At 39.5% G+C, this 23,998-nt stretch overlaps 1 protein-coding gene across 15 annotated transcripts in view; it reads left to right on the plus strand.

The window, feature by feature from the left end:
- TENM4 (teneurin transmembrane protein 4) overlaps nucleotides 1-23,998 on the plus strand; it is a 592,138-nt gene that overhangs the window by 413,712 nt on the left and 154,428 nt on the right. For all 15 annotated transcript variants that reach the window (XM_039718527.1, XM_039718526.1, XM_039718530.1 and 12 more), the window contains 2 exons: nucleotides 2,875-3,089; nucleotides 8,579-8,789. In XM_039718527.1, the coding sequence (XP_039574461.1) occupies nucleotides 2,875-3,089; nucleotides 8,579-8,789 (426 nt within the window). The remainder of the gene's footprint in view (nucleotides 1-2,874; nucleotides 3,090-8,578; nucleotides 8,790-23,998) is intronic.

Consider the following 23,998-nt stretch of genomic DNA (forward strand, 5'->3'; position numbering starts at 1 on the left):
TCCTGTGAGAAATACAGAGAGATTCAGCAAGGTCTGAAATGAAATAGTTCATTTTGATATAAAGAAATTAGGAACAGTTGCTACGGTAACTAAAAAGTTCAAGGTAATGTGCAGAAAGAGCAAAGTAATTGACAGTCCAATTAAGAATTCAGACTTGAAGTTAATTTTAAGGAGTCAGGCATTCCTATTAAAAGCCAATTTCTGATTAGAAGCTGAAATGACTTTTTATTGTACTTTCTTTGTGAAGTATCCAGTCCATAGGGCCTGATCTTATTGTAGGCTGCAACTGGTGAAACAGAGAGGGATTTCAGGGACTGAATTCAGAAGAGAGCTTCTCCTTGGACTTCTGTATCAGGACAAGCTTCAGCCTCTGGCAACATGACATAACAGCTCTTAGGATATCTGCTTCTCAGATTTACAACTGTCCACCAAGAGGAGACATAAACTTTGTAATTGTGTGTACAAAAAATTATTTCTGTGAGACTGTCTTTTGCAATCACAGAAACATTTTAGTTTGCATGAGCAAGTGCTGATCTCTCTACAGAATACACCCTGTGCTCATTTCCTCCGGGCTCTATCTTGCATAGCAACATCTGTCATATTAAATTCTCACCTTCCCTGATTCTCTCTGATGTACAATCTTTATTAATGAACAATCATGGGGCATATCAAATACTTAAGGTTTTCATCTGAATATCTAAGAATCTATAAAACATGTCAGTGGTAATCAGAAAAAATATATCCTTCATTTGAACCAAAACATGCGATGTCTTTATCTCTTCTTTAATAGAATCCTCAATCTTTTCATCTTACAATAGTGCAATAAGAAACTTTGCATGAAGTCGTTGGAACTGTTCCCCATAATCCTGAGTGTGTGAAAAGAAAATTTTAGTATGCCAAATAAATACTGTCAATCCATTTGATAAAGTAATTCCCTTCAGAATATAGCTGGTTGATTTTCCTTGTACAATTATACTCTATTAGCACAGAAGGATTCAGAAAGAATGCCCCTTTACCTAAGCTGTTTCCTGTTATCTCCTTTAACATGTACATGAACTGAAAAAGGATAAAAAGTCAGCAATTTCCTACCTATATTTATTTGAGAGTGATGAGCAAAGATAAATGGAAATCTTATAAAATTAAGAATAGCTTTTTATTTGTGAACATGCAGCTTTTGCATATATATCTTTTGTGCTGGTATGCATAAACTTCTGCCTCAAGATTACTCATGCCATCAAATCCTGCTCCAGCAGTGTCCTTAAGCAGTTGCTGACTTTAAATCGGGGTTTAGTGTTACTGGAGCCAAAAGTTCTGCAAGGAAAAAAATTCTCCATCCTTAATAGTTAATATGCATATAATTTCTATGTTGATTTTCAGAGACAGGTAACAATTTACATCTGTTTCTGGAGAGTTTGTGTTGGGATGGTATGTGGAGAAATTTAAGGCAATACTGTATTTAACATTATGTGATCTTAAAGGAAATGTCATTTGAAATAATAAAATGCAGTGTTCTACCAGTCACATTTTCAACATGGCAAGTAAATTCTGAGACTATTTGACATAAATTTATGATAGATGGGAAAGGATTTTTGTCCCCCATCCTCAAATGTAGGTACTGGAAGAAAAAAAAATCATAATGTGATTTTCCTACAAAAGAATGTATGTAGGTAGAAGTTTCCTTCTTATTTTGTTAGAATTGTTTGCTCTGTGAAACACAGAGTAGTGTGTGCTGTAATGGCACTGAGATAAGAAACAAATTTATTTGCATTTCCTAAATTAATAATTAGTCCTTGTGGTAACATGTTGCTGTCCTTGCTAAAGCCATAATCTTTCAGGTGACACTATGCATGCTTTTCCGCTAGGAGTGTCCTTAATAAAGGCTCTTTGCTAAGCAGTTGCCTTCTTCAGCATCCCTGTGCCCTGCACCCAAAGCTGTGGCCACTGGTTATACCATAGGCCGAAAAGGGAACATTCTGGCTCTTGATTTTTCATTCTGCCCTTCATTCCCTGGTCTTCCTTTGGGTCCAGATTTTTTGAAGCAGCTGTCTGCTTTGGGAGCTATGACTGCATAAATTTCCAACCTGGAATTCCTCAGGTGTGTTTTTAGGGGTGCCAAGCTCCCTGCCGACTCCCTTGGACATTATGGCATGTCCTGATCCCATTTGAATACTGAAGCTCTCCAGCCTGGTAGTTTTAGAAACAGATGTCTCTATTTGTCTTCTGAAAGAAAATGGATAATAATAGCGTATTTTACAGATTATATTGAAACCCAATTAAAATCTCTCATCTCTCATGGTTCTTAATAGACATTACTCAAGTGCAGGGTATGGTTTCCCTTTTTTATCTCAGTTCTTTTTTTTTTCATTAGCTTCTTTTTTACTATTTCAAATACTGTTACCACTGTCAAGAATTAATTTAATAGAGAAACATTTTCCTTTCCCCACTTAGGCATCGCTCATGCTGCTGTTCTCCACCCTGCATTCCACTCTGTGGCACGTCTATCTCATTCTCATTACACTTCTCTTTACTAATTTAATGATGACTTCTCCATTCCTAAACTTATATTAATGTAGGATATAATGTCAGATGATTTATTCTTGTCTTTGTAATGTAATTACACACTCACTGATGCTACAGTTTAAACAAAAGGCTATTTTTCTCCAGGTTGTTCTTCCCATGCTCATGTTTTCAAACAAAACAGTTACTGAAATCCTGCCAGTTTTCTTCCCATAATCATATGGATTGGCTAGACAAAGTACTCTGAAGACTTCAGGACACTAATTTCTCAAGATCAGTGTCAGAGATACCAGTATGATTAGATTACTTGCAGGATCTAAAGACTAATTCAAGAATTTTGTTCCTGTGTTTTGTCAGGAAAGCCCAGTAGTTTCTTTCCAGACGACAGTTTTATAGACTCCGGAGAAATTGATGTAGGCAGACGAGCCACACAGAAGATCCCTCCTGGTATCTTTTGGAGATCTCAGGTGTTCATCGACCACCCAGTGCATCTGAAATTCAATGTATCTTTAGGAAAGGCTGCTCTTGTTGGCATCTATGGCAGAAAAGGACTCCCACCATCACACACACAGGTAATGGGACCTTATTTCCTTAATTAATTTATGTTTCACTTATTAAATTATGTTGTCTCAAATTGATGTTTGTATGATGTGTTATTTCATCTGTTTCTTTCAAGAGTTTGTTGCATGCTTGCAAGATGCCCAAGATCATTTATCCAGAGAGCAAGAATCAAGAGATAGTGGAAAAAAATTACATAAATTTTAGGCTGTAGGCAGGGGTGGAGTAGGCAGTTGACTGAGGCAGTAGACTTCCAGAGGAGAAGGGTTTTGTGAGGCTGGTGGTCACTGAGGGTACCACGTGGTTGCTCCAAACAGCAGAAGATACCACCTTCTCCATCCAGTACTTTGCACAAAAGCAGCCACATTCAAACTGCATCCAAAGGAATCTTCTCTGAAGCAGATTCATGTATGTCAGGTCTGTCTCTCTTTCAGCCACTGCCTTTCCTGTCTCATGGTAAGGGCAGCAAGACCCCAGCTGGTCACCCTTATGGGAGCAAGATTCACTTCTGTCTTCCATGTCAGAATTCCTTGAGCCAACCCTTCACATGATGTATGCTGACTGCTTAGACTGAGGTTTGTCAGGGCCAAGTAATTAGTGTATAAGAAAAGCAAAACAATTTTTTACAGAAAGCCACCAATTTAGGCAGAAATCAAGATCCACATATTATTCTGTAGGACTAAATTGAAGGCAGATGCTTTTTTAACACACCTTGACAAAAAAAGTATATAAAAAAAATCACTTTGTGAGAAAAGCTCTGATGAGCCATCCCTTTAAGTAAGGAATTTATACATTTTTTTCTCTCCTATCTGTTTCAGCTTCTAAGCTGCTCTTACCCAGATTGATTAATACATTAGGGCATAATACACTGTCAGAGCAAAGTATCTTACTCCCACTTGCATCAGCAGGTTATCGAAGAATTAGCAGGTTTATGGTAGTGTATCTTGCTCTTGCCCTCTACTATTAGCTGAAAATACTAGAGATTTATAGAAATACCCTGCCTTTTTTTCATTTTTGAACAAATATGTTTATTATGATCTCTGTGGATAATACAGTATTTTGTACATATTAACACACCTCCCACTTATTTCTGTCAAAGAAGTGTCATAAATCTATGCTTCTCTTCCTACTTTTCTGCAAAATTAAAATATTTCAGTAGGATCAGCACATCATAATTTCAGTGCCACAGTTACGCTGTTACTGCCCTTTCCTAATCAGTCTCTTTTCACAGGGAGATTCAAATATTTATAACTTAAAAATCCTGTGTTACTTAAAGAAAAACTCAAGTTGTGATTGCATAATACTAACTTTAGATCAGAACTCTGCATTCATGTTATTTTTTTATTATCATTCTTAAATTTTGTTATGGAACGGAAGTTATTACATGGATAAGTTTGATTGTTTAAGTAAAAAACCTAAAATTTAACACATAAACCTCACTTTTTCCACTAAGTGCAGACATTGTTTTCCCACGAGGTCATAAGTCCTGCAAACAGATGTGATCAAGTGTGGGCTCCACTGTCAGTGAGACCAGAGGTTCCTGCCAGGAGCCTGCTCCAGCACAGGCTTGGGATGGGGTCACAGCCTTCCTTCCGGCATCCACTTGCTCCTTCATGTGTCTTGCCAGGCTGCTTGCAGGGGGATCTCTGCTTCCCTGTGGAGCTCCACGGGCTGCAGGGGCACAGCTGCCTCACCATGGTCTGCACCACAGGCTGCTGGGGAGTCTCAGCTCCAACACCTGGAGCCACCTCCTGCTTCTCCTTTTGTGCTGACCTTGGGGTCTGTGTAATTGGTCCACTCACATATTCTCACTCCTCTCTTCTTTAGCTGCAGTTACTTCTGTGCAGCAATTTTTTTGCCTTCTTAAATATGTTATCGAGGAGGTGAAAATTGCTAACATCACTGAGGGGCTCAGCCTTGGCCAGTGGCAGGTCTGTCTTGGAGCTGGCTGGCATTGGCTCTGTCAGACACAGGGAAAGCTTCCAGCACCTTCTCAAAGCAGCCACCCCTGCAGCCCTCCCCTGCAGCACCCCCTGCTACCAAAACCTGGCCATGAAACCCAATACAATGCTCAAAGTCATAGCTATCCATGCTTAAATAACAAACTATTCCAAATTCTCTTTGGGAAACATTCTCTGGCTGCAGTGATTGTTTTCTATTTTAGGTTGCCAACAACTGTGGTCACTAGTAAGTGGGAAGAAAATGTAAGTTCCAAATTTCTATAGTCTTAGAAATAAATCATGCAGAAGCCCATAATAGTTTACTATTAACAAAAGGCATTTCTTCTCATTCTTCTCAACAAATCATAATAAGTTACACAATTTTGTTATGGTCTATTAGATTTAATCTTCCCAGATCCAATCCTTTTTTAAACTCATTTTAACCTAGGCCAAATTTTAATAAATCATAAATTTAAGGGATAGGTCATTACTGCTTGCAGAGGGCTTTTTTCCATTTGAATTGATTAACATGGTATTTTATCAATTATTTCCTTGCTGGCAGTAACTAATTGCCTATTAAAAATCTTTGAATGTATTAAAATGCAATAAAGCCCAATGCATTTGTGCCTCAGTTAATATTTACAAGTAGTAACTAGTAGTAACTAGTAACATCTGCAGCAGCATCTTGCAAATATTTATTAAAAAAACCTTTTGTTTTTGGCAGAAAGCCCCAAGTAAGCATAACCTAGACTGAAGTAGAACAGCAGCTCACTGTACCTGAGTGCCTTGAAATTGTTTTCATCTCACTAAGTTCTAAGTAACTACATCTAATATATGGCAGGAAGTGGATGCTTGTAACACAATCCACAGGATACTTCTGCGATGTCTGCTTTACAATGGGGCAGGTTGCATCCTAGAAGTGTCTCTTTGCTTGCAATCCAGTGATTCTAGAAAACTAATTCAAGCTGCCATGGAGATGGCAGCACTTGGTGAAGTGAACTTTGCCTATGGTTTCTTAAGTTCTATTTTTAAAAGTTGAGTCAAGCTGTTCCATCATGCTCCAAAATGAATATGGAAATACTTTAGGTTTTCTCTTAACTGGTTTTACCTTCTTCAGTTCACTTGTTCCTTACTCAGACTCACTTGAGACGTTCCCAGGACTCAGACACCACAATGATGTCTTCTGTCACTGTCCTGCTCAGCTGTGTCAGGCATGGTCACACTGAGACCTCACTGAGATGAGGCATCAGTCTAGGCAGTAGTTTATGCTGAGAGTGGCTACAGAGACCTGGGTCCCAAAGTGTCTTTCAAACCAACCACTCACCAATATCCTCTTAAATCGTTCTGTTTTCATAGAATCATAGAATGTGCTGAGTAGGAAGTGACCTATGAGGATCATCGAGTGCAACTCCTGGCCTTGCACAGGAGACCCCAAGAATCCTACCGTGTGCCTGAGAGCATTGTCCAAACACTTCTGTGACAGCTTCCCTGAGGAGCCTGTTCCAGTGGTCAGCCACACTATAAGTGAAAAACCTTTTCCTGATATCAAACCTAAACCTCTCCCGATTCAGCTTCAGGCTGTTTCCTCAAGTCCTGTCACTGGTAACCACGGAAAAGAAATAAATCAATGTCTGCCCCTGCACTTACCCTCAGTGAGGCAGCTGCAGACTGCGATGCGGTCTCCCCTCAGTCTCCTGTTCTCCAGGCTGAACAGACCAATGACCTCAGCCAGTCCTCAAGCCCCTTCCCCTCCAGAGCTTCACCATCCTCCTGGTCCTCCTTTGGACAGTCTCTAAGAGCTCAATGTTTTTCTTAAATTGTGGCACAAAAAACTGCCCCCAGGACTCGAGGTGAGGCTGCCCCAGTGCAGAGTGGGACAATCCCCTCCCTTGCCCAGCTGGCAGTTCTGTGCCTGGTACCCCCCAGAGCATGGTTGAAACAGAAATGTAGCTTTTTAATTACATGTGTTTAGAATTTATACTTGCCTTGTATTTTTAGATTTTAGATTGTATATTTTTATAATTTATATATGTGACATATTTTTCCAAAACTGAAGCTCTGTCTCTAGCAAAGCTAACTTTGATAGGCACCCAAAAGGAATGACCTTTGCAGTGTGGCAGCTTTTACATTCTCAAAAAGACATTTCAGCACCAAATTCGTGAACTGTAAACTGAAATAGAACCAAAAAAAAATTAAAGCAAGGATCAAAAATAATTTCTTGTAAATAGATAACTAAAATAATCTAGGGATGAGTTCTGTCATTTTATATGCGAGCTATGTCATATATAGCTTATTGCTGAAAATGTTCTTGGAAATAAACACTTCTTTTTTTAACTTAGTAGCTTAACTGTTTTTAACATTTCCTACATAGTAAAGAACATGTCATCAAGTCCTTATCTTGGTTGACTTTGAAGACCATACCAGACAACTTAATAACAAGCACCCAAATTTTGCTACAGTAAAGTGAAAAGGTATAAGCAGCCTAAATATTGATGCCACAGTCAGCTAACACTCAGCAGCCCTTCAGTGTAGCAACATTTATGGGTTCAGAAATAAGGGGTATTGTTTCTTTATGCCTGATTTTCTTCTTCCTGCCAAAAAAAAAAAAAATCACAAACTTATCTATCAGCTGAATGAGAGAGGCAAAACCAAATGAAGTCAGGGAATAGAAAAGCTGAATAGTGCCTCAACTGTTGGATTCTGCTTGTGAGGTGTCCTGGTCATCTAGACACATGATAGAAGTCAGATTAAATAAGGTTCATTTAACATTTTTGATGTCTGCTAGGCTTATAGCTGCCTTATCCCATTAATATAATACCAGACAAAATACAATTATTGTGGAAAATCAGTGGAAGATTATTTAAATAGGGAACTAAAGGGAGTTGCAATACGAAATAAAGCAAAGCAGTTGTTCAGTTAAAGTTACACTTGCATAAAGTAAAATCCTTTTGAAGAAAATACCTAGAGCCACTTCTTAAATGAGACTTTTATATATTATTTATCTCTTGTCCATCTTCATTTTTAATGATCTTTTAACCACTTTTCCCATTGTTTTAAGATAAAAATTCTTGTTGGCTAAGCAAAATACTTCCGCAAAACCTCTACTAGAGTTCACTTTAAAATATTTTTTACTTTTCCCTTGGTGACCCCTAGCAACTCCAGCAAACAACCCAGTTGGGCTAACTATATTTTTCTGTCTTATTTTCCATATTAGCCAAGACATAAAAAAGATAACAAACAAGCTGCTTAGTGTCATATTTACAGTGCAGTTGAAGCATGGTCTCACGATTTCCTGCCCATATTTCTACAGAATGAGAACACCTCAGTAAGGCCAATATGCTGCAAATCACCTTCTAAACAAAGATGATTTCGAATTCATATAATTACAGGAAGATACATTAATGTACTAGCTATTTCCAAAATGGTTACTTGCAGGTAGTCTAGGAAAGTGCTTGAGTTACCAGAGCAAATCCTGTTTATGATGCTTCTGCAGACCCAGAGTAAGAGACTAAGCTTGAGGATACCTGATAAACACACAAACATCACTTCCTCTTATGTTTCAGTTTGACTTTGTCGAGCTCCTTGATGGAAGGCGTCTACTGACCCAGGAAGCGAGAAGCTTGGAAGGACCTCAGCGGCAGCACAGAGCTTTTGTGCCCTTGGCCAGCCACGAGACAGGATTTATCCAGTATTTAGATTCAGGAATATGGCATTTAGCCTTCTACAATGACGGCAAGGAATCGGAAGTGGTTTCTTTTCTTACTACTGCTATTGGTAAGGATTTCCTCTATTATTCCTAAACTCCTAAGTATGCCTTGGGGCCAGGTATTAACACACGTACTCAAATTGCAGGATGGCTTTGTGTGGTTTTGGAGAAAATGCTTGGGGGGGATTGTATTTAGCAATATGCTGAATACTGCTAGACCCTAAATGTTGAGTAAGTATTTTGTAGGTCTTTTAAGTAACTATAACCATAACGAGATTCTGCACGGTGCCACACATGGATTACAAGCTGGAAAATCCTTGCTTTATTTTCTTACTTTGATTTTCCTTTTATTTAGTTGGCTTTTGTTGGTTTTGTTTGACTTTTTTTGTTTGTTTGGTAGGCGTTTTTCTGGAGCAGAGATGTAGGAATGATTGAAGAGCAGACAGTAGCACCATTCCACAGTTCTGTGTGACAGACAGTTCTGCCATTGAACATCATCAAAATCACTCAAGCTGGAGTTCAGGCAGAGTACTGGGGTTAAAACTCCAGTAAAGGGCACTGTAAGCCTTAGTAGTAGCAACCACAGTAACAGGAATCCCTGTTTCTCCTTGCTAACAGAAGGAAGCTGAGATGGCTTAAGAACAAATTGACTAAATAGGTCTTCTGACTTTTCTGGCAGTAAAATGCCCTGTCAGTTCAGCTCACAGGCATGGATTTGTTGCTGTCCAAGGAGGAAAAGATGCTGCCAGTGGGTGCCTGACAGCACACTGAGTATTCTTCTTCCACCCTGAAAATATCTAAATCTGTTTCCGATTCAGTAATATTTAATTTTAATTTTGTTTGACCTGCTTAAACTGTTAATATACTGAAATTCATTTGGTTGTAATTTAAAGATTAGTCCATAAAACTAGCACTCAGCTTTCTTCTGACCACAGTGTTTAATGGACTTTTTTTCTTTGCAGAAAAAAGCAGACTCATTCCAAAGCTGCCATTAATTCCTCTCCCAACAGAGGCATTGGTGTTGAGTCTCAGCTGTCTGCAATAGTTACCTAAGAGCTATGGGTTGTAATTTGTCTTGGCAGGTTAATTAAAAAGTTTAGGTCTTGCTAAAGCAAAGTCATTAACATCCCAATATTCCATTTTAGCACTAAAGTTTATCTAATGCAGAAATGGAAACTGCTGTAATACTATGTTTTAAATTTAAAACCTGGAAATGTGATGTTTTGTCCTGTTTGCAGCTGAGCAACATTAGCGGTAGTTACTTCTAGAAGTATGTTAGCTTATGAAATTGAAGTCTTACTTTATAGAATGCAGATTTACTTCAATTTAGTTTACTTTAGTAATTTGATTTTTTACTTACAACAACCACAGAAGCTTAAGATATTCTTCTGAAGGCAGCTTTTTTTCCTTGTCAAAGAATGTCTTCAGTTCAAAACTTTCCATTACAGGAGAGAAATCAGTGAGGCTGTTACAGTGAGGCTCTCACAGAAATCAGTGAGGCTCTTTAAACATGTTTAAAGCACTGTCATTGTTGTTCTTGTTTTCAAGGTAATGCTTAAATGTTCTAGCCAGACTTTTCTCTTGGCCTCATTGCACTAATATAGGGAAGAACAAGAAGGAAAAAAAAAAAAAGTATTCTTAATTTGCCTTTGAGCATTAAGGGAATGGTGTGGGTGAGAAGCATGTCAGATTGTCTTCAAATCAATCCTTTTTTTTTTTCTGGTTTTGCTCTGCTGTACTTTCATGACTGCATGATAAACAGAGCAGTCCACGATATGGAGCCTATGATATATTCGCTATATCCCCTGCTGACCTTAAATCATTCAGAGTTTCTGTGATTCAGAAACAAGGAAGTTTTCTTTTGCTACACAGGTGGGAATCACTTTATACGCTGGCAGCTGTATATAAACACAAAGCTGTAGTGTAAAAAACCTGTTTAAGTACAACCTATGAATTTTGAAACAAACTTAAGTAAAATTTTTAGGTAGGAAAATATGGTTTCTTGGCTATAATTTGTCCAGAAAAGTGCAGCATTTGCATAAGTACCATAAAAATCACTGTAATAGCCTTAACAAGGTGATACCTTTCTCCTCCATCTAGTTTTCAACAGTTTGTTTAAAAAAAAAAAAAAACCCAAAAAAAAACCAGTCAGGTGTTTTGTGTAACTCTGATGCTTCAGAATCTTTCTAGTGTTTTCATGAAGTCTGGCAAGACATGGTTGCTAGATTGTAAGTACATAAATACTGTGGTACTGTAGTGTTACTATTTTTTTTTCACTGCCCAAGTAAAGAGGATAAAGCAACCTGACAGCGCTTATGAACCAGTGTGTAAAGTTGCAACACCAAACAAATAAATCAAGTCACACATGATGGCAGCCTTAGATCTGTCTGTGCAGGGTGAGGAACCTTCAAAGGAGTTGTGTTGACTGTCAGAGGCAGGCTGCCATTTCATTTGATTCCTGTGGCAAGACCACCTAAAAAAATCTCCCTTTATTATTGCGCTAACATAAGGCTTCCAGTAAAAGCAAGTTTGAAAAGTATAGCTCTGATGCAGGAAGAAGTAGGATCCAATGATCTGAGAAGCAGACCAGCAGCCTAGAACTCCTGAATTCTGATTGATGTGTTAATTCTGCCCCAGCCTAGGCTCATGCTTCAGCTGCTCACCGCGTAAAACTGAGAGTGACATTTCTCTGGAGATGCTGTGAGGGTGATAGAACTGCTGGGAAAATGAATGAAGCATTAATTAATAATCACAGATAGTAGTAGAAAGCACAAAATTGATAATGGTGATCATAATGATAAGTTCATAAAGCCAAACTGTGCAGTCATTGCTTCAGGCAAGCATCCCCTGTGAGTGAGGACGCACCAAAATAAATGGCAATAGCTTTTACTTCAGCAATAAACATGTTGGATGGAAAGACTGCTGATTTTCCAAGTCTTATCTGCTATGTTTCAACAGACTGAGCTGTTGAGAGCCAGCAAATCATTGCATGCTCTGTATGACAGTATCAACTGCAATTACTGTGCAGTGCTTTCCTGGAATGATTTGGCTTCCATTATTCTAGTGAAAACTGGAGAAAAATGGAAAAAGGCATCTGTATTCCCAGTTTGATAACACGCAGTTAATTTCATAAATTGTGAGGCTGTCCATTATAAAGCTTTGCAATGTGATAAAGGTATAACTAAATCCACTCAGGAACATTAGCATACATTTTGAGGGCGGGAGATGGCAACTTGGCCTGTTTTCTAAATGGGTGTGGAATCATCATCACTGAAGGCCTAGGTGTTGTCAAAATGTGTGCCTGTTACATGTACTGAATGTAAACCTGGGGAGAATTCAGTCTTCTAATGCCTGTCAGAGCTTATACTTCTGAATAATACAGGAAACTCAGGTGGAGGGAAAAATATTATTCTGGAAAAGTTTTCAGCTTTTAACAGCATTTTTATATCCCATTCTTCCAAATTACAATTCATCACATTATAAAGGAAAGGACAGTCAAGGTCTCTCAATAATAAATTAACCTTTTTGTAAATTACATTGGTGGTGCTTTCTGAAGTTCCTAATAGAAACACTTCTTTGAGAAGCGCCTTGTGGATTCACAATCTGCCACAATCTGCCTGATAGTGATAATTTATTTAGGGCAATCTTGTCTAGTGAAGCAAAATAGTGGGCTGAGGAATCAGCTGGAGTCAGCACATCTGAGACAGATATTTTGGCCAAAAGTCTGCTCAGTAGAAGCAAGAAACATCTTGCTTCTGAGAACCTGAAAAGAGCATCTGTGGAGTCAAAGTGTCTTCCAGCAGCTGTTACTGTTGAGCTCAGGCAGTCTCGCCTGAGCAGGGCCATTGAGAAATCAAAAGGAAAAGAAAAATAAATTGTCTGTGAGAGGAGAGCATTGCTGTTTACCAGCTTGTCCCCCAGCAAGAGACAAGAATAGGATGCAAGGTTTTATCTCATTCCTATCTTCTACATGAGACAATGCTTAAGTTAAGAAAAGGATCATTCTTTCTGCTCCCTCTGCCATGTGTAAAAAAGCCCTGCTGTAAGTAGTTTCCTCCATTGAAGTGCAAGATGAGCTCCAGTGTGATTTATAAGGGGCTGCCAGCCCATCCAGCACCTGGCAATACACACCAAAAGGCACGTGCCCTTCCCGCAATAGCCCAGAATGTAATCTACCCCATGCAGTCCCTAGGACAGGGCTTCACACTCAGGAGTGGTACCAGCAGAGGAACACTTCACAATAGGACCGAGCTCAAAGGAGAAATTGCAGGGCACAGAAGCGAGCATGGGACTGGGAACCCTCCTTGCGGGAGAGGTGACAAGAACGGCTTCCTTAGCATTGTGTGAAAGTTTTGTGTTTAGCTTGTTCTTAGCAAAGGGAAAAGGAAGCATCTGAGTAGCCCAGATTTTCTTTCATCGCTTTTGCTGCTTATGTGTAAGCTAACTTAAACTCTAGCAATTTCCACTTCAGGGAGGCATGCCGAAGTGTGATCCACTTAGAGTCTCAAAGCCATTTGTGTTATTTACACTGCTTTACTAATGTCTGGAAAAATCTAAATTGGTTTCTTGTAAATATTGAGGAGTCAGGATACTGTGCAGAGTAACATGGGATGTGATCTGTTCTGGCTTGCACTTTGCTTTTAGCTCCTTAATGCCACAGTTACTCAACTTGAAAGTCCCCCATGTACTATTAGATCTTCAGGACTCTGAAGGAAGAAAAGTGGTTTAATGTCCCAGCTACCCTTTTCTGATCTTGTCCTTAGGCTAAAGAGGCTGAAAGTTCAGCAAGTACTTTGCTGAATCAGAACTCCTTAACTGCTGCCTCCTTAACTGCTGCTCCATGGAAGAGCTCAGTTCTCCCCTATTGCATGAGTATGGTCATCTTAGCCCTTCTGTTTCAGAGAGGGACATGGAGCATTTCCACCTTATGGTAACCCTCTGCAGATAATTAGTAACACATTCCTGCCCACACTCACAGTTCTTTTTTTGCTCTGCACAGAAAAAGAAATAAAGCAATATGAGAACTGTGCCAGGAAGGAAAATCACCTAATTTTTGATGTTATTGATCTCTGTGCTACAAAATAATAGCAGAGCTTTGCAGGCTTTGCAAATAGTTTTTTCTAGTTTGGCTCTGTATGCCCCGCTACAAGCAGACATCTGATGCTCTGTCAGATGGGCGATGCTTATTTTGATTACATTCCTGTTGCTGCCAATCCCTTTTTTGGTTATTTGTTTCCCACTTTCCACTCTTGCCTAGCTTCTCTGAGTGTGGCCAAGCTCATAGGTCTCAGGTAGTATTTAGAAAAGATACAGTCACTCAGTTCATGTAGAAAGCAAAAAAATGCATTTATGAGTCCCTGCCAGGCTGTGTTAGGTTTTTCTTTCCTTGTGTATTTGATCTCATGAGTGACATTTTGTTGACAGGTCTGCTTGACTGAAATTGCTTATCCTCAGAGCATGTTCAGGTTATGCTGCAGCACTGCAAAGTGTCTTCCTTTAAACATCCAGCTGGCCACAGAGTGTGAGGTCCTCTGTGAGAATCGAACTAGTCCATACAGAAGGTTAGAAGAAGACAGGAGATTGCCCTCTCCATCCTAACCAGATCCAGCCCAGTTGGATAGGTTTGGTATCACAAGGCGAGACAGAAATGTGGGGTGAACTCCCTCTGCCTGAGCTTTGTGAGCTGCAGGAATTCCCCACTCCAAGCAGGTGTCATGGTGTGCTTGGTGAGATTTCACTTTCATCCAGCCCATGTGCAAATCTAGTCTGTTCTTATCATAGGACTTAAAAAAAGCAAACGTGGACTGAGCCTGGATTTGGAAATGGAAAGAGGGCTGTGCAGAGGTGAAACTTTTCACATTAGCTTGCACTACTTATATCCAGACTTTGTTTGCTCTTCTCAGTAAAACAGTGATGATGATTTTGGATAGATAGTGACACAGCCCTTAAAACTTTAGCAGCTGAAAGTCAACAGCAGTTTTATCAGTGCACCCCTAATCTTTTCAAGTTTTTCCTCAAAACTGATGAACAGCCTCATTTCCCAGTGAAGTGAGCCAAGAGGGTCAGCACGTTTCAGTGTTGGAGTTTATCTCTGTGTCTGCCTTTTCAGACAACTCCTAACAGATCAAACATTCCTTCTGGTTCTTAAATCCCTTTCAGCTTCAGTCAGTAATGTTTGTACGTGATCCTATGGTACACTGCTCCCTAAATGTTAACTGCATCTTTTTGCCTGCTGATGCTTACATCTACAGCACTTCCAAGGAACAGGAAGTTAGACCAATTGTTTCAAATCTAGATGTTACTTGTAATGACCTTTTTTTTCTCTCTGCAAGTGTTTGAAACAATTCTTGCATAATAACCCCTCTTCCCAAGCTGTAATGGCAGGCAAAATTATTATTTCAGGATTTTGCTATTGAAGATGTAAGGCATCTCTAATAAAGAGGAAATTAGGACATGTCTCAAAGATAATTAAATAATGAGAAGCCTATAAAGGTCAAATGCTCGGCTGTGAAAATTTCCATGGCCTCTCTTTCTGTGTAGAGTGTATCTCTTCACTGATGATCAGTGAATAACAGCTAGCAGTAGAAAATAAAAATGTGTAAAGCTAGCTTAGTTTTAAGCAGCGATGCAATAATTTAATGTTAGATTTGAAATTTTTCATTATTTTTTTATTTTGATTTCCATATGTACACATCTCTTTAAATAGCTCTTACAATTATAAGTGATAACTTGAGTGGAGAAAATAGAAAAATGGACAGGTACTTTCATTTATATTGTTGTATCAAATAAATTAGGCCATGCTTCTAAAGACTGCTTGGATGCCAGTAAGTATTCATCTCAGAAGTTAGATGTCTGAGTGCCTTTAATGTTCCAGATTTTGTCTGGTTTTAATCATGCTTTAAAGTGGTAGAAAAATGAAGGTAGATTTGTCTTTTTGAAAAGCTTTGCCTACATCTGTACTTACATGGACTGGTAGCAATGAACTTGCATGTCCATGTGCTGCGTTCAGGCAGGCAAGCTCTCTTGATCTGACAGAGCTTGTACAAAAGGTTTATTGATTGGGGGAATTACTTTAGTTTTAGGGTCAAGAAAAGGTTTATTTATCGCTGAAGTTTTTGCCCTTTCTTTCTTTCTTTCTTTCTTTTTCTTTCTGATATTTCTTTCTTTCTGTTATTTCAGTTGCCTGTGTTTTTCTGTTCACTTTTTTTCAGAAGAGCATAATTCTGCCTTAATAACATGGCATGTAAGTGCTGTCTGAGGGGTTCTGGAGAAATGTGTAAAACGGTGCATATGGTTTTCGTTTTTACACTTTTGTATATAGCTCTTTCCACGCAGCCCAGACTGCGGGCTAACGTAAGCACAGCTTGTTTTATTCTTGTGTCGTATTACCAGGCTGCTAGAGCAGCTTTGTGCATGCTTTTCTTTCCATGAATGCTCCCCTGCTAAAGCACAGAAATAAGGTTGTGGGAGTTACTTGTCCGTTTTGGCAAACAAAAAGAAAACTCTTTCTATACTAGAACGACAGACACTTGAAAGCCTCACTTTTCCAAAGGCTGTATTCACGTGTACATACTTGCATGCAAGACCACAAAAAACCAGAACCAACAACATCAGCACCTCAGGAGTTACTGGTCCAATCTTCATTTTGCATGGGGGCTGAGCAGATGAGAAGGGCATGGTCTGTGCAGTCACTCCTGGCATATGTTGACTTTTTAAATGATAACAGTTGGTCTGTATATTAGATGTGTGACTGCTTTCTTTTGTTGAGTGCTACAACAGTCTCAGAAAAAGTTCCATAGATTATCTTAAACTGATTTCTAGACAGTTTGTCAGAGGCTCTGAGAAGGAGCAAAATTTGACCACGTATGTACAGAAAGTCTGCAAGGGGCAGGAACAGAGCCATAAGTACTGCTTTTTGTCTGGCCCTGGCAGAAGACCACCACGAGTTCAGTGCAGCTCCCTGAGCACAGGACTTTGGTGGCACCTCTACAGGGGGGTGAGGCTGACATACAACCTGGAGGGGAGTCAGGGTCTCGTGTAGCAGTGGCTGCAGGCCAGGCTTCCTGCTTGAGAGCATGTCCCTAGCACCAGCCACTTACCTAACTGGACCTCACATATCAGTCATTTCAGCCAGTACATCCTTAGTTACCAGGCTGGATATATTGACTAAAGACTTGGTGTAAAACAAAATTTATTTTTTTATGCACCCAAAATTATAGCATTTGTTTGACCAAAAGAGATTACATTTGTAGTTCTCTCTGTCTATATGCAAGAATGGTTTGGTTTTTTTCCTCCTGTAGTACACCAACTTAAAACATCATTTAAAATGAAACTCAAGGCCAGATTTAGCCTTGCCCTGAGCTATGACAGCAGAAATTTAATGTACTGAACGTGAAGTAACTTCCCTCTTGCTAGTGCAGCTCCAGAAGTTGAACCCTGAAGGCTGAATAATTGTTGTTTTCTGTATTAGTTTGTAACAATTTATGAGAGTGGGAAGGAGCAGAAAAAAATTCTTTGCAATCCCCTGGGCAAATAGGAGATATAAGAGTTTCATCTACTGGAGTGGAATTCAGGTTTAAAAATATTCCAACTGCAAAAAAGGGAATCTAGGAAGAAAATAACTGTTCACAGTGTGTCTTTCTAGATCTCCACAGCCATGTCACAGTTATGTTACAAGTATGGATTAAAGTCTTATTGTGCTTGGAAGGTGCATTGTAGAAGCAAAAATAAGAAGGCTTCAGTCCAACAGCTACTCTTTGTTTAAAATCATTCACTGAATTTATTTTTTTTCCCAGCTAACTTCCAACCTGTGATCTCATTTCAAGTGCTTTGGAACAGAGGGTGTTTTCAGATGGTCAGTGTATGAGTCCTTAAGAAGTGTATTTCAAGACCCCTTTGTGCTTTTAGCATTGCTCATGTTGTAAGGAAAGTGTTCCCTGTTTGGCCCTATGGACAGCAGAAATACATTAGCAGGATTTCCTGAAAGTTGGTGAAGTCAAGGGAGATTTTACCATCAAGTTAAATCGTCATATACATCAACCAATGCCCAAGTGCTTTTGAAATCCCATTACACTTTATGCTTTCAGCCATCTGAGAGCTTCAAATTATAAGGCACTCTGTCCTGGAAAGATTTTTTCTTAATAAGGAAGCAGTAAGAGAAAGTAATGAATCAGGGAGATAAAGCTCTCTCTCAAAGGGCAGCCCAAATTCAGACCAAATGTGGCAAAGGTTTCTGAAATGATCAGGCTTGTTTCTTCTTTATTTACTCCCCAGCTATTCCCACTTGCTCTGTCTTTCTGTAGAACAGAAGTTCAAAATAGGACAGAAAAAAATCTGACTTTTTAGTATTTCCAGCTGGGACTGGAGTTAAATGTGCTTGAAATAGTGTGAGAAAGATTGATATGATTGTGTTGAGAGCCATTTGAGTACCTGGATATACATCTCAAACCAGGTCTAAAAATCAAAGTATAGACAGCCCAAGGGAAAATGTGCTTACATGATGTACTGTGAAATTTGGCAAAATCAGCAGCTTTTGATTTCAATAAGTGACCCAACTACCCCTGAGCACCAAATCTTCTGTGCTTCACCATCACCTTGTAAAATGGCCCAGCCTGTAGAGTCACTTCTGGCAGGGGCAGGTGTCTCTTGTCAGTACCCTCATGGAGATGGGGGTGTTTCTGCACTTGCAAATTGCTTTTTTAAAATGTTCTTACAGAAAAAGAGGAGGGAGAACAACATGCAATTTAATATTGTGGTTACTGTCCTCTCTCACTTTGCAGATTCAGGAGTGTTTTAAAGAGCTGTTTAAAGGATTGCCTGCTTGTTGCCCTCTTCCTAATTTAGCATCCTTATACCTGCATGTGAAGATTAGAGTTCCACTGGGATGTGAGAGCAAAACAGGGTTATATGCATGGGTCCTTAATTAAAACAGACCTCCCAGCCTTAGGAGAAGAAAAAGAAAATCAAAATCTGGCACAACATCAACCGGCATTAGCAGTATCAGCATCACACTAGGTGCCCTACAGACGAGGAAACTGTGAAAGAGCACTCAAAAATAATGACTGAGTTTCCATGATGATGTCAAGACTTTCACATCTCAGGCTGCCAGGTGTGGATTACTTGAGCTAGAAGTATGAAAGCTGTACAAAATAAAAATGAAGCAGAAAAATTGAAATCTCAGCAGGTGATGATGTACTATAAGAAGGATTCAGTCCTTTAAAGCTTCATCTAGGGAGGGAAGAGGAGGAGCAAGAGAATACCAGACCCAGCATTTCCACATTTCCTTTGTTTCCAGGGCATTTTCTTTCCCCTTATCTCTGTTTTATCTTTGTTTTCCCTTTTTTTTTTTTTTTTGGCTTATAGTGTCAAATCTGATGCTTGAAGACATCTGAAACCTGTTTTATCCCCTCTCAATTCCACGTCTGCCTTGGCATTGTTATCACAATTACAAGGGCAGTGACAGTTCTCTAGGCTTAGAATCCAGCCTCTCCTGCAGTGAAATTCAATCAAGTAGCATCATTTCTTTGAAAAATAAACAAGACTGCAAGCTCTGCAACTGAGAAGTAAATTAAATGTGTTCACAGAGCTTCAGAATCCTCTTTGCCTTTCATGTTATACTGCTTGACTTCCTATTAAAATTATTGCTGACGTGGTCGGGGCAGTGACAAGGAGCATTTTTGTGAAAGAGAGGTGTTAAGCAATGAGTTTGTAGGTGTCAGTTTTATCCTGACAAACAGATCTAGGAAGAAAAGTATGTGGCTTTCTAAGGTTGCTCTAGTGCAGCAGCAAAGAGTAAGGTGAAATAATGTGGTGTCCCTTCACTCTCCCGAGCAATGTAATTCAGTGTACAGTGAGAGGAATGCTGGGCACTCCTCATGGCCCTTTTGTACTGATGTGGCTGACAGAGGATTTCAAGGTCAAATACAAACCATGGAGTCTCCCTGCTTTGCTGTCTTGCTCCCCTGTGCCCTCCCTCCTTCCCTCACAGCAAAAGATTTTTTGTTAGCCAGGGGAACACAGCTAGGCAGAAGATAGATCAGTGGACAGCTAGGAACAATATATTTCTGTGTGAAAATAAATATATGTATTTGTTTGATACAGTAAACAATTCTATTCTAATTATTTTGTTTACCTCCTTTTTTAGTTTACTTGCTGTTTTTGAATTAATGCATCTTTGTATAGAGATAGTCAACATTTATTAGGAATGGGTAAAAACCTTTCATTGTACCAATTAGTATGTATGCAGTATCTTCCTGGGCTGGTAGATGAGTAGCTGTGGCAATTTATTTTAGGCTGAGCAGCTACATATATCTTCTCACCAGTACCAAACAAAAGATTTTGATGCCATTTCTTCTGTAGTGGTGGAGTAAACTACTAGTTAAAGGGACCAGACAGGATACTTAAACCCTGCTCTTTCTTTTGCATCTCATTTCTAATATGGAATATTCTTACTGGTACCAGTTTTTTGTATTCCTTGAACCTTGATTCCTGAACTGAGATTAGCATTGATTCATTAAGGTCTAATTGTCCTGCTGCAGTGCTATTCCTACTCATTTCTGACACCAAACACTGCCCCTCCAGAGCAACCTTTTGAGGTTATCAAATGAAACAGTTACATTTGAATTCATACAGCCACGCAGCACTGAATGGCATTTAATATGTTCTTAGAAAGCAGTCCTGGTGCTTATTAACTCCCAAAAAGCTACTGCATTCAGTTGCCAGCTAGATAACTATTTTTCCTTTGCCAATAGATAGTTGCCTCTAAATGCCTAGGGAATGATGATGCTTGGTGGCAAGTGCAGGCTGTAAAATATTTATCCTTAACACACAATTGTATTACTGCAGCCTCTAATAGGATTTGGTGTCAGGCAAACATCTGCCTTGGCCTCTGGCCCAAAGATAGGGAAACAAGCTATTAAGTTGGATGTTGCATAGTAAATAAATAAGGTGGAAATACTGTTAAAGTAGCTGACCAGCAAACATGGTGAGTATATAAAAAAGAAGTCTATCAAGAGTCTAGCAATTTGTTTAGCTTCTTAATATGTTTATTGTGTTGCATCTGGATAAAGGTAATTCATGTCAGTAGTTGTGAGCCAGGCTGACAGATCTTTATAGAGTTCACCACAGTAGAATTGGCTTTCATGGGGCTTTTTGTCAGCAGCAAAGTGGTCCCCTGAGCAGGCCATTAGCCTGGGAGCTTTGTCGCTGTCACATGAGTCAATTTATAATATGAAGCAAATGCTGTGTTGTATTTGTCCATGCTTCAGATTAAGAACCTAAAAAAAATGGGAACGGTAGCAATTAGCAGTTTGATATTGAACTCGATAATACCCTTAAATAAAAGATAGTGTAGTGTGAAGTCTTATTGTGGGTATGGGCTGGATCATGCCCATTTATGGCTTCTCTCAGGGTAAAGGGAAAAACTAGCAATGGGACAAAGGTTTCAGCCTAGTTTCCCTCAAAATCTGCCAGCTGTGAGTGTACTTGTACTGAAAAACATCCCCTGAAAGAAATGGTAAAAATAGCAGATCAATGTTATTTTATACAATATGTTGAATTATAGCTGCTGAGGATACTTAGAGATTTTTTTTTATTTCTTTCTTTGCTTTGATAATTAAAGCTCATGAGCAGAAAGGACCTTAAAGAATATTTCAAAAGAAGAGTTTTTGCTCGTGAAGAAGCTTTTGCTCTTAATGGATGTTTTCCATTTCTTGTTTTTGTGAAGCCAGAAAGTATTTTGTACATCCTCCTTTTCCTGGCTGAGGTAGGCTGTCCTAGGATAGGGAGTACCTGCTCTGTCAGACAGGGCATTTCCATACCATTCTCCAAAATGACAGTGTGGATCTGAAGACCAAGTGTCTCATTATGTCATTTAGACTTTCTGTCAGAGAATTGTGAGGGTATTTATAATGGAGAACTGTGCAGATGCTCAGAGGGCTTGAGCACCTCTCCTATGGAGACAGGCTAAGGGAGCTGGGGCGGCTCAGCCTGGAGAAGGGAAGGTGCCAAGGAGACCTTAGAGCTCTTCCAATACGTAAAGGGGCTACAAAAGAGCTGGAGAGGGACTTTTCACAAGGGCAGGTAGTGATAGGATAAGGAGGAATGGCTTTAAACTGACAAGTAGGCAGGTTTAGGTTAGATATTAGGAAGAAATTCCTCACTGTGTGGTGAGGCACTGGCACAGGCTGCCCAGAGAAACTGTGGCTGATGCATCCCTCGAGGTGTTCAAGGCAAGTTTAGATGGGCTGTGGAAAAACTTGGTCTAGTGGAAGGTGTCTCTACTCATGGCAGGGGGATTGGAACTGGGTAGTCTTTAAGGTCCCTTCCAATCAAAACCATCCAGTGATTCTGTGATTCCATGAAATTACTTGCTTTTTCAGTTGCTAATTAGGTTATCAAACTGTCAAAACACTTCATTCCATAGGCAAACTTCTTCATTCCCTCTTAGAAACCCCACCACCTCAAGTTTTCCCCATGTGCCCCTGGTGGGGCTGTTTGCATTCAAAAGTTTCACTCCTGCTGCCATTGGTGGTTGAAAGGTGGAAACTGTGTTTTCAGTGTTCTCTTTTCATTCAACAGCAAAACCTAATGAAGGCATCATGCATCATCCATTGGCCGGCCCTCCAGTTATTAATCTCTGCCCTTACCGGGTGGTGTCAGTCAGATCTCTTCAGGGATTTGGAAGCCAAGAAAAAACTGTGGGAATCAGACTGGAAACAGAGAACATATGTACCTCTTTCTAAAATAGAATTGTTCATGGTCTCACAGTGAACTTTAACAATTAAATAAAACAAAACAAAAACTTTGTCATAATTCTCTAAAATAGTTCCCATGGTACTATTCATAAAACACCATATGGAATTTTGTATATATTGGAAAATACTTGTCTAATTATGTGAACAGCTTACAGAATAAGCTGTATAGTGTAGACTAGAAGCCAGCCATAACAGCAATGGCCTGTTTTTGCTTATTGACTGATAGTGCATCACCTCTGTAGCAATGTTGACTGTGAACATACTCAAAAGAAAGACAGCTGCTTTGGGCCACTGACTTAGGGACTCCCTTAATGTTAAAGTTGTGTCCCTTCTATCTCATATGATAATGATTTGGCTAAGCCCTAGCTTCTGAAAATGTCTGCTTGATTCCTTATTCTTTCCAGGGTTCTCCCATCACAACTCCCTAATTTCTCATGCCAAGTCATCCACCTTCTCTTGTTTAGCTTGAAATGTAGGTGTTAGAGCACTGTGTGAGAAGTGTGTGCACTTACACATGCCAGTAGAGCCAGAGAATTTTCTGAGGTGGCCAGCTGGCAATCTGTAACCACTGAAACGAAATTCAGTCCTAGGATGAAAACAGAGGTTTTTATGAGAAGGCTTGAGTGAGTATAACTTGCTAATGCCTGCAATCTTCAAAGTAAAAAGAAATTCCAGGTTGTGATTCTGCCGAAGAATATAAATAGGAGCATGCTCAGTGTTACGCACACAGCTTGCAGACTTGCTCCTCACAGGCCTTAGTCTCTGCCTTGTTTGTGCTCATTAGCTCTGGAGTTTCTGAGGGAAAAAAAAAGTGTGTTCATTTAACACTTCCTTTATGGAAATACTTTGGAGTTGTTTGGGAGCAGCTTTGAGACAAAGATGCACTGCATGAACCTTCATCGCTTCTCAGAATTGATTCTCAGTAGTGAAGAACTTTTGCGAGTGTGTAAAGACCTTAATTGCCCTGAATCACCAGGAAAGTTTGCATCCTTAACTGCTAAGAAACAGCAAGTGGCACAAGTCACAGGAAGGGTAGAGTTTCTTTTCACTTCATCTCATCTCTATCAGGCAGGTTATTGCAGGGCAAATAGTGGTAGTGTAAAATGAGAATACATTAAAAATATTACTTTTGGCTATATGAGAAAACCAAGGGACATCAGAGAAAGCAGTGAAAAGGGATGAAAGGATTTTTTAAGGGCCTACTCTATTATTAATAGTAGAGGGTATTCAGGCCACAAGTAAGAGTTACTGAGGTGCTTCAGTGAGAAAGGTAAAATGGGTTTCATCTACTTGTTTTTTAACTTCTTCTGAATTCCTTTAGCCACTCTATGGTATGAGGCAGTTTGGCTGCACTTGCAAAGAAATGTCCTGGAAACAAAAGATTGAGGAGGTAGTGATAGATGAAGTGATATATGTGCATATCACTGCAGCTTTACAATGAAAAATGCCAGATCTGCATATGAACCAGAAAATAGATGTGAATATTTTTTTTAATATGTTGGTGTCAGTCCTTGTCAGCAGGG

Source organism: Passer montanus, unplaced genomic scaffold (genome assembly GCF_014805655.1).
Source record: "Passer montanus isolate IOZ18808 unplaced genomic scaffold, ASM1480565v1 scaffold4, whole genome shotgun sequence".
NCBI classification, from domain to species: Eukaryota; Metazoa; Chordata; class Aves; order Passeriformes; family Passeridae; genus Passer; species Passer montanus.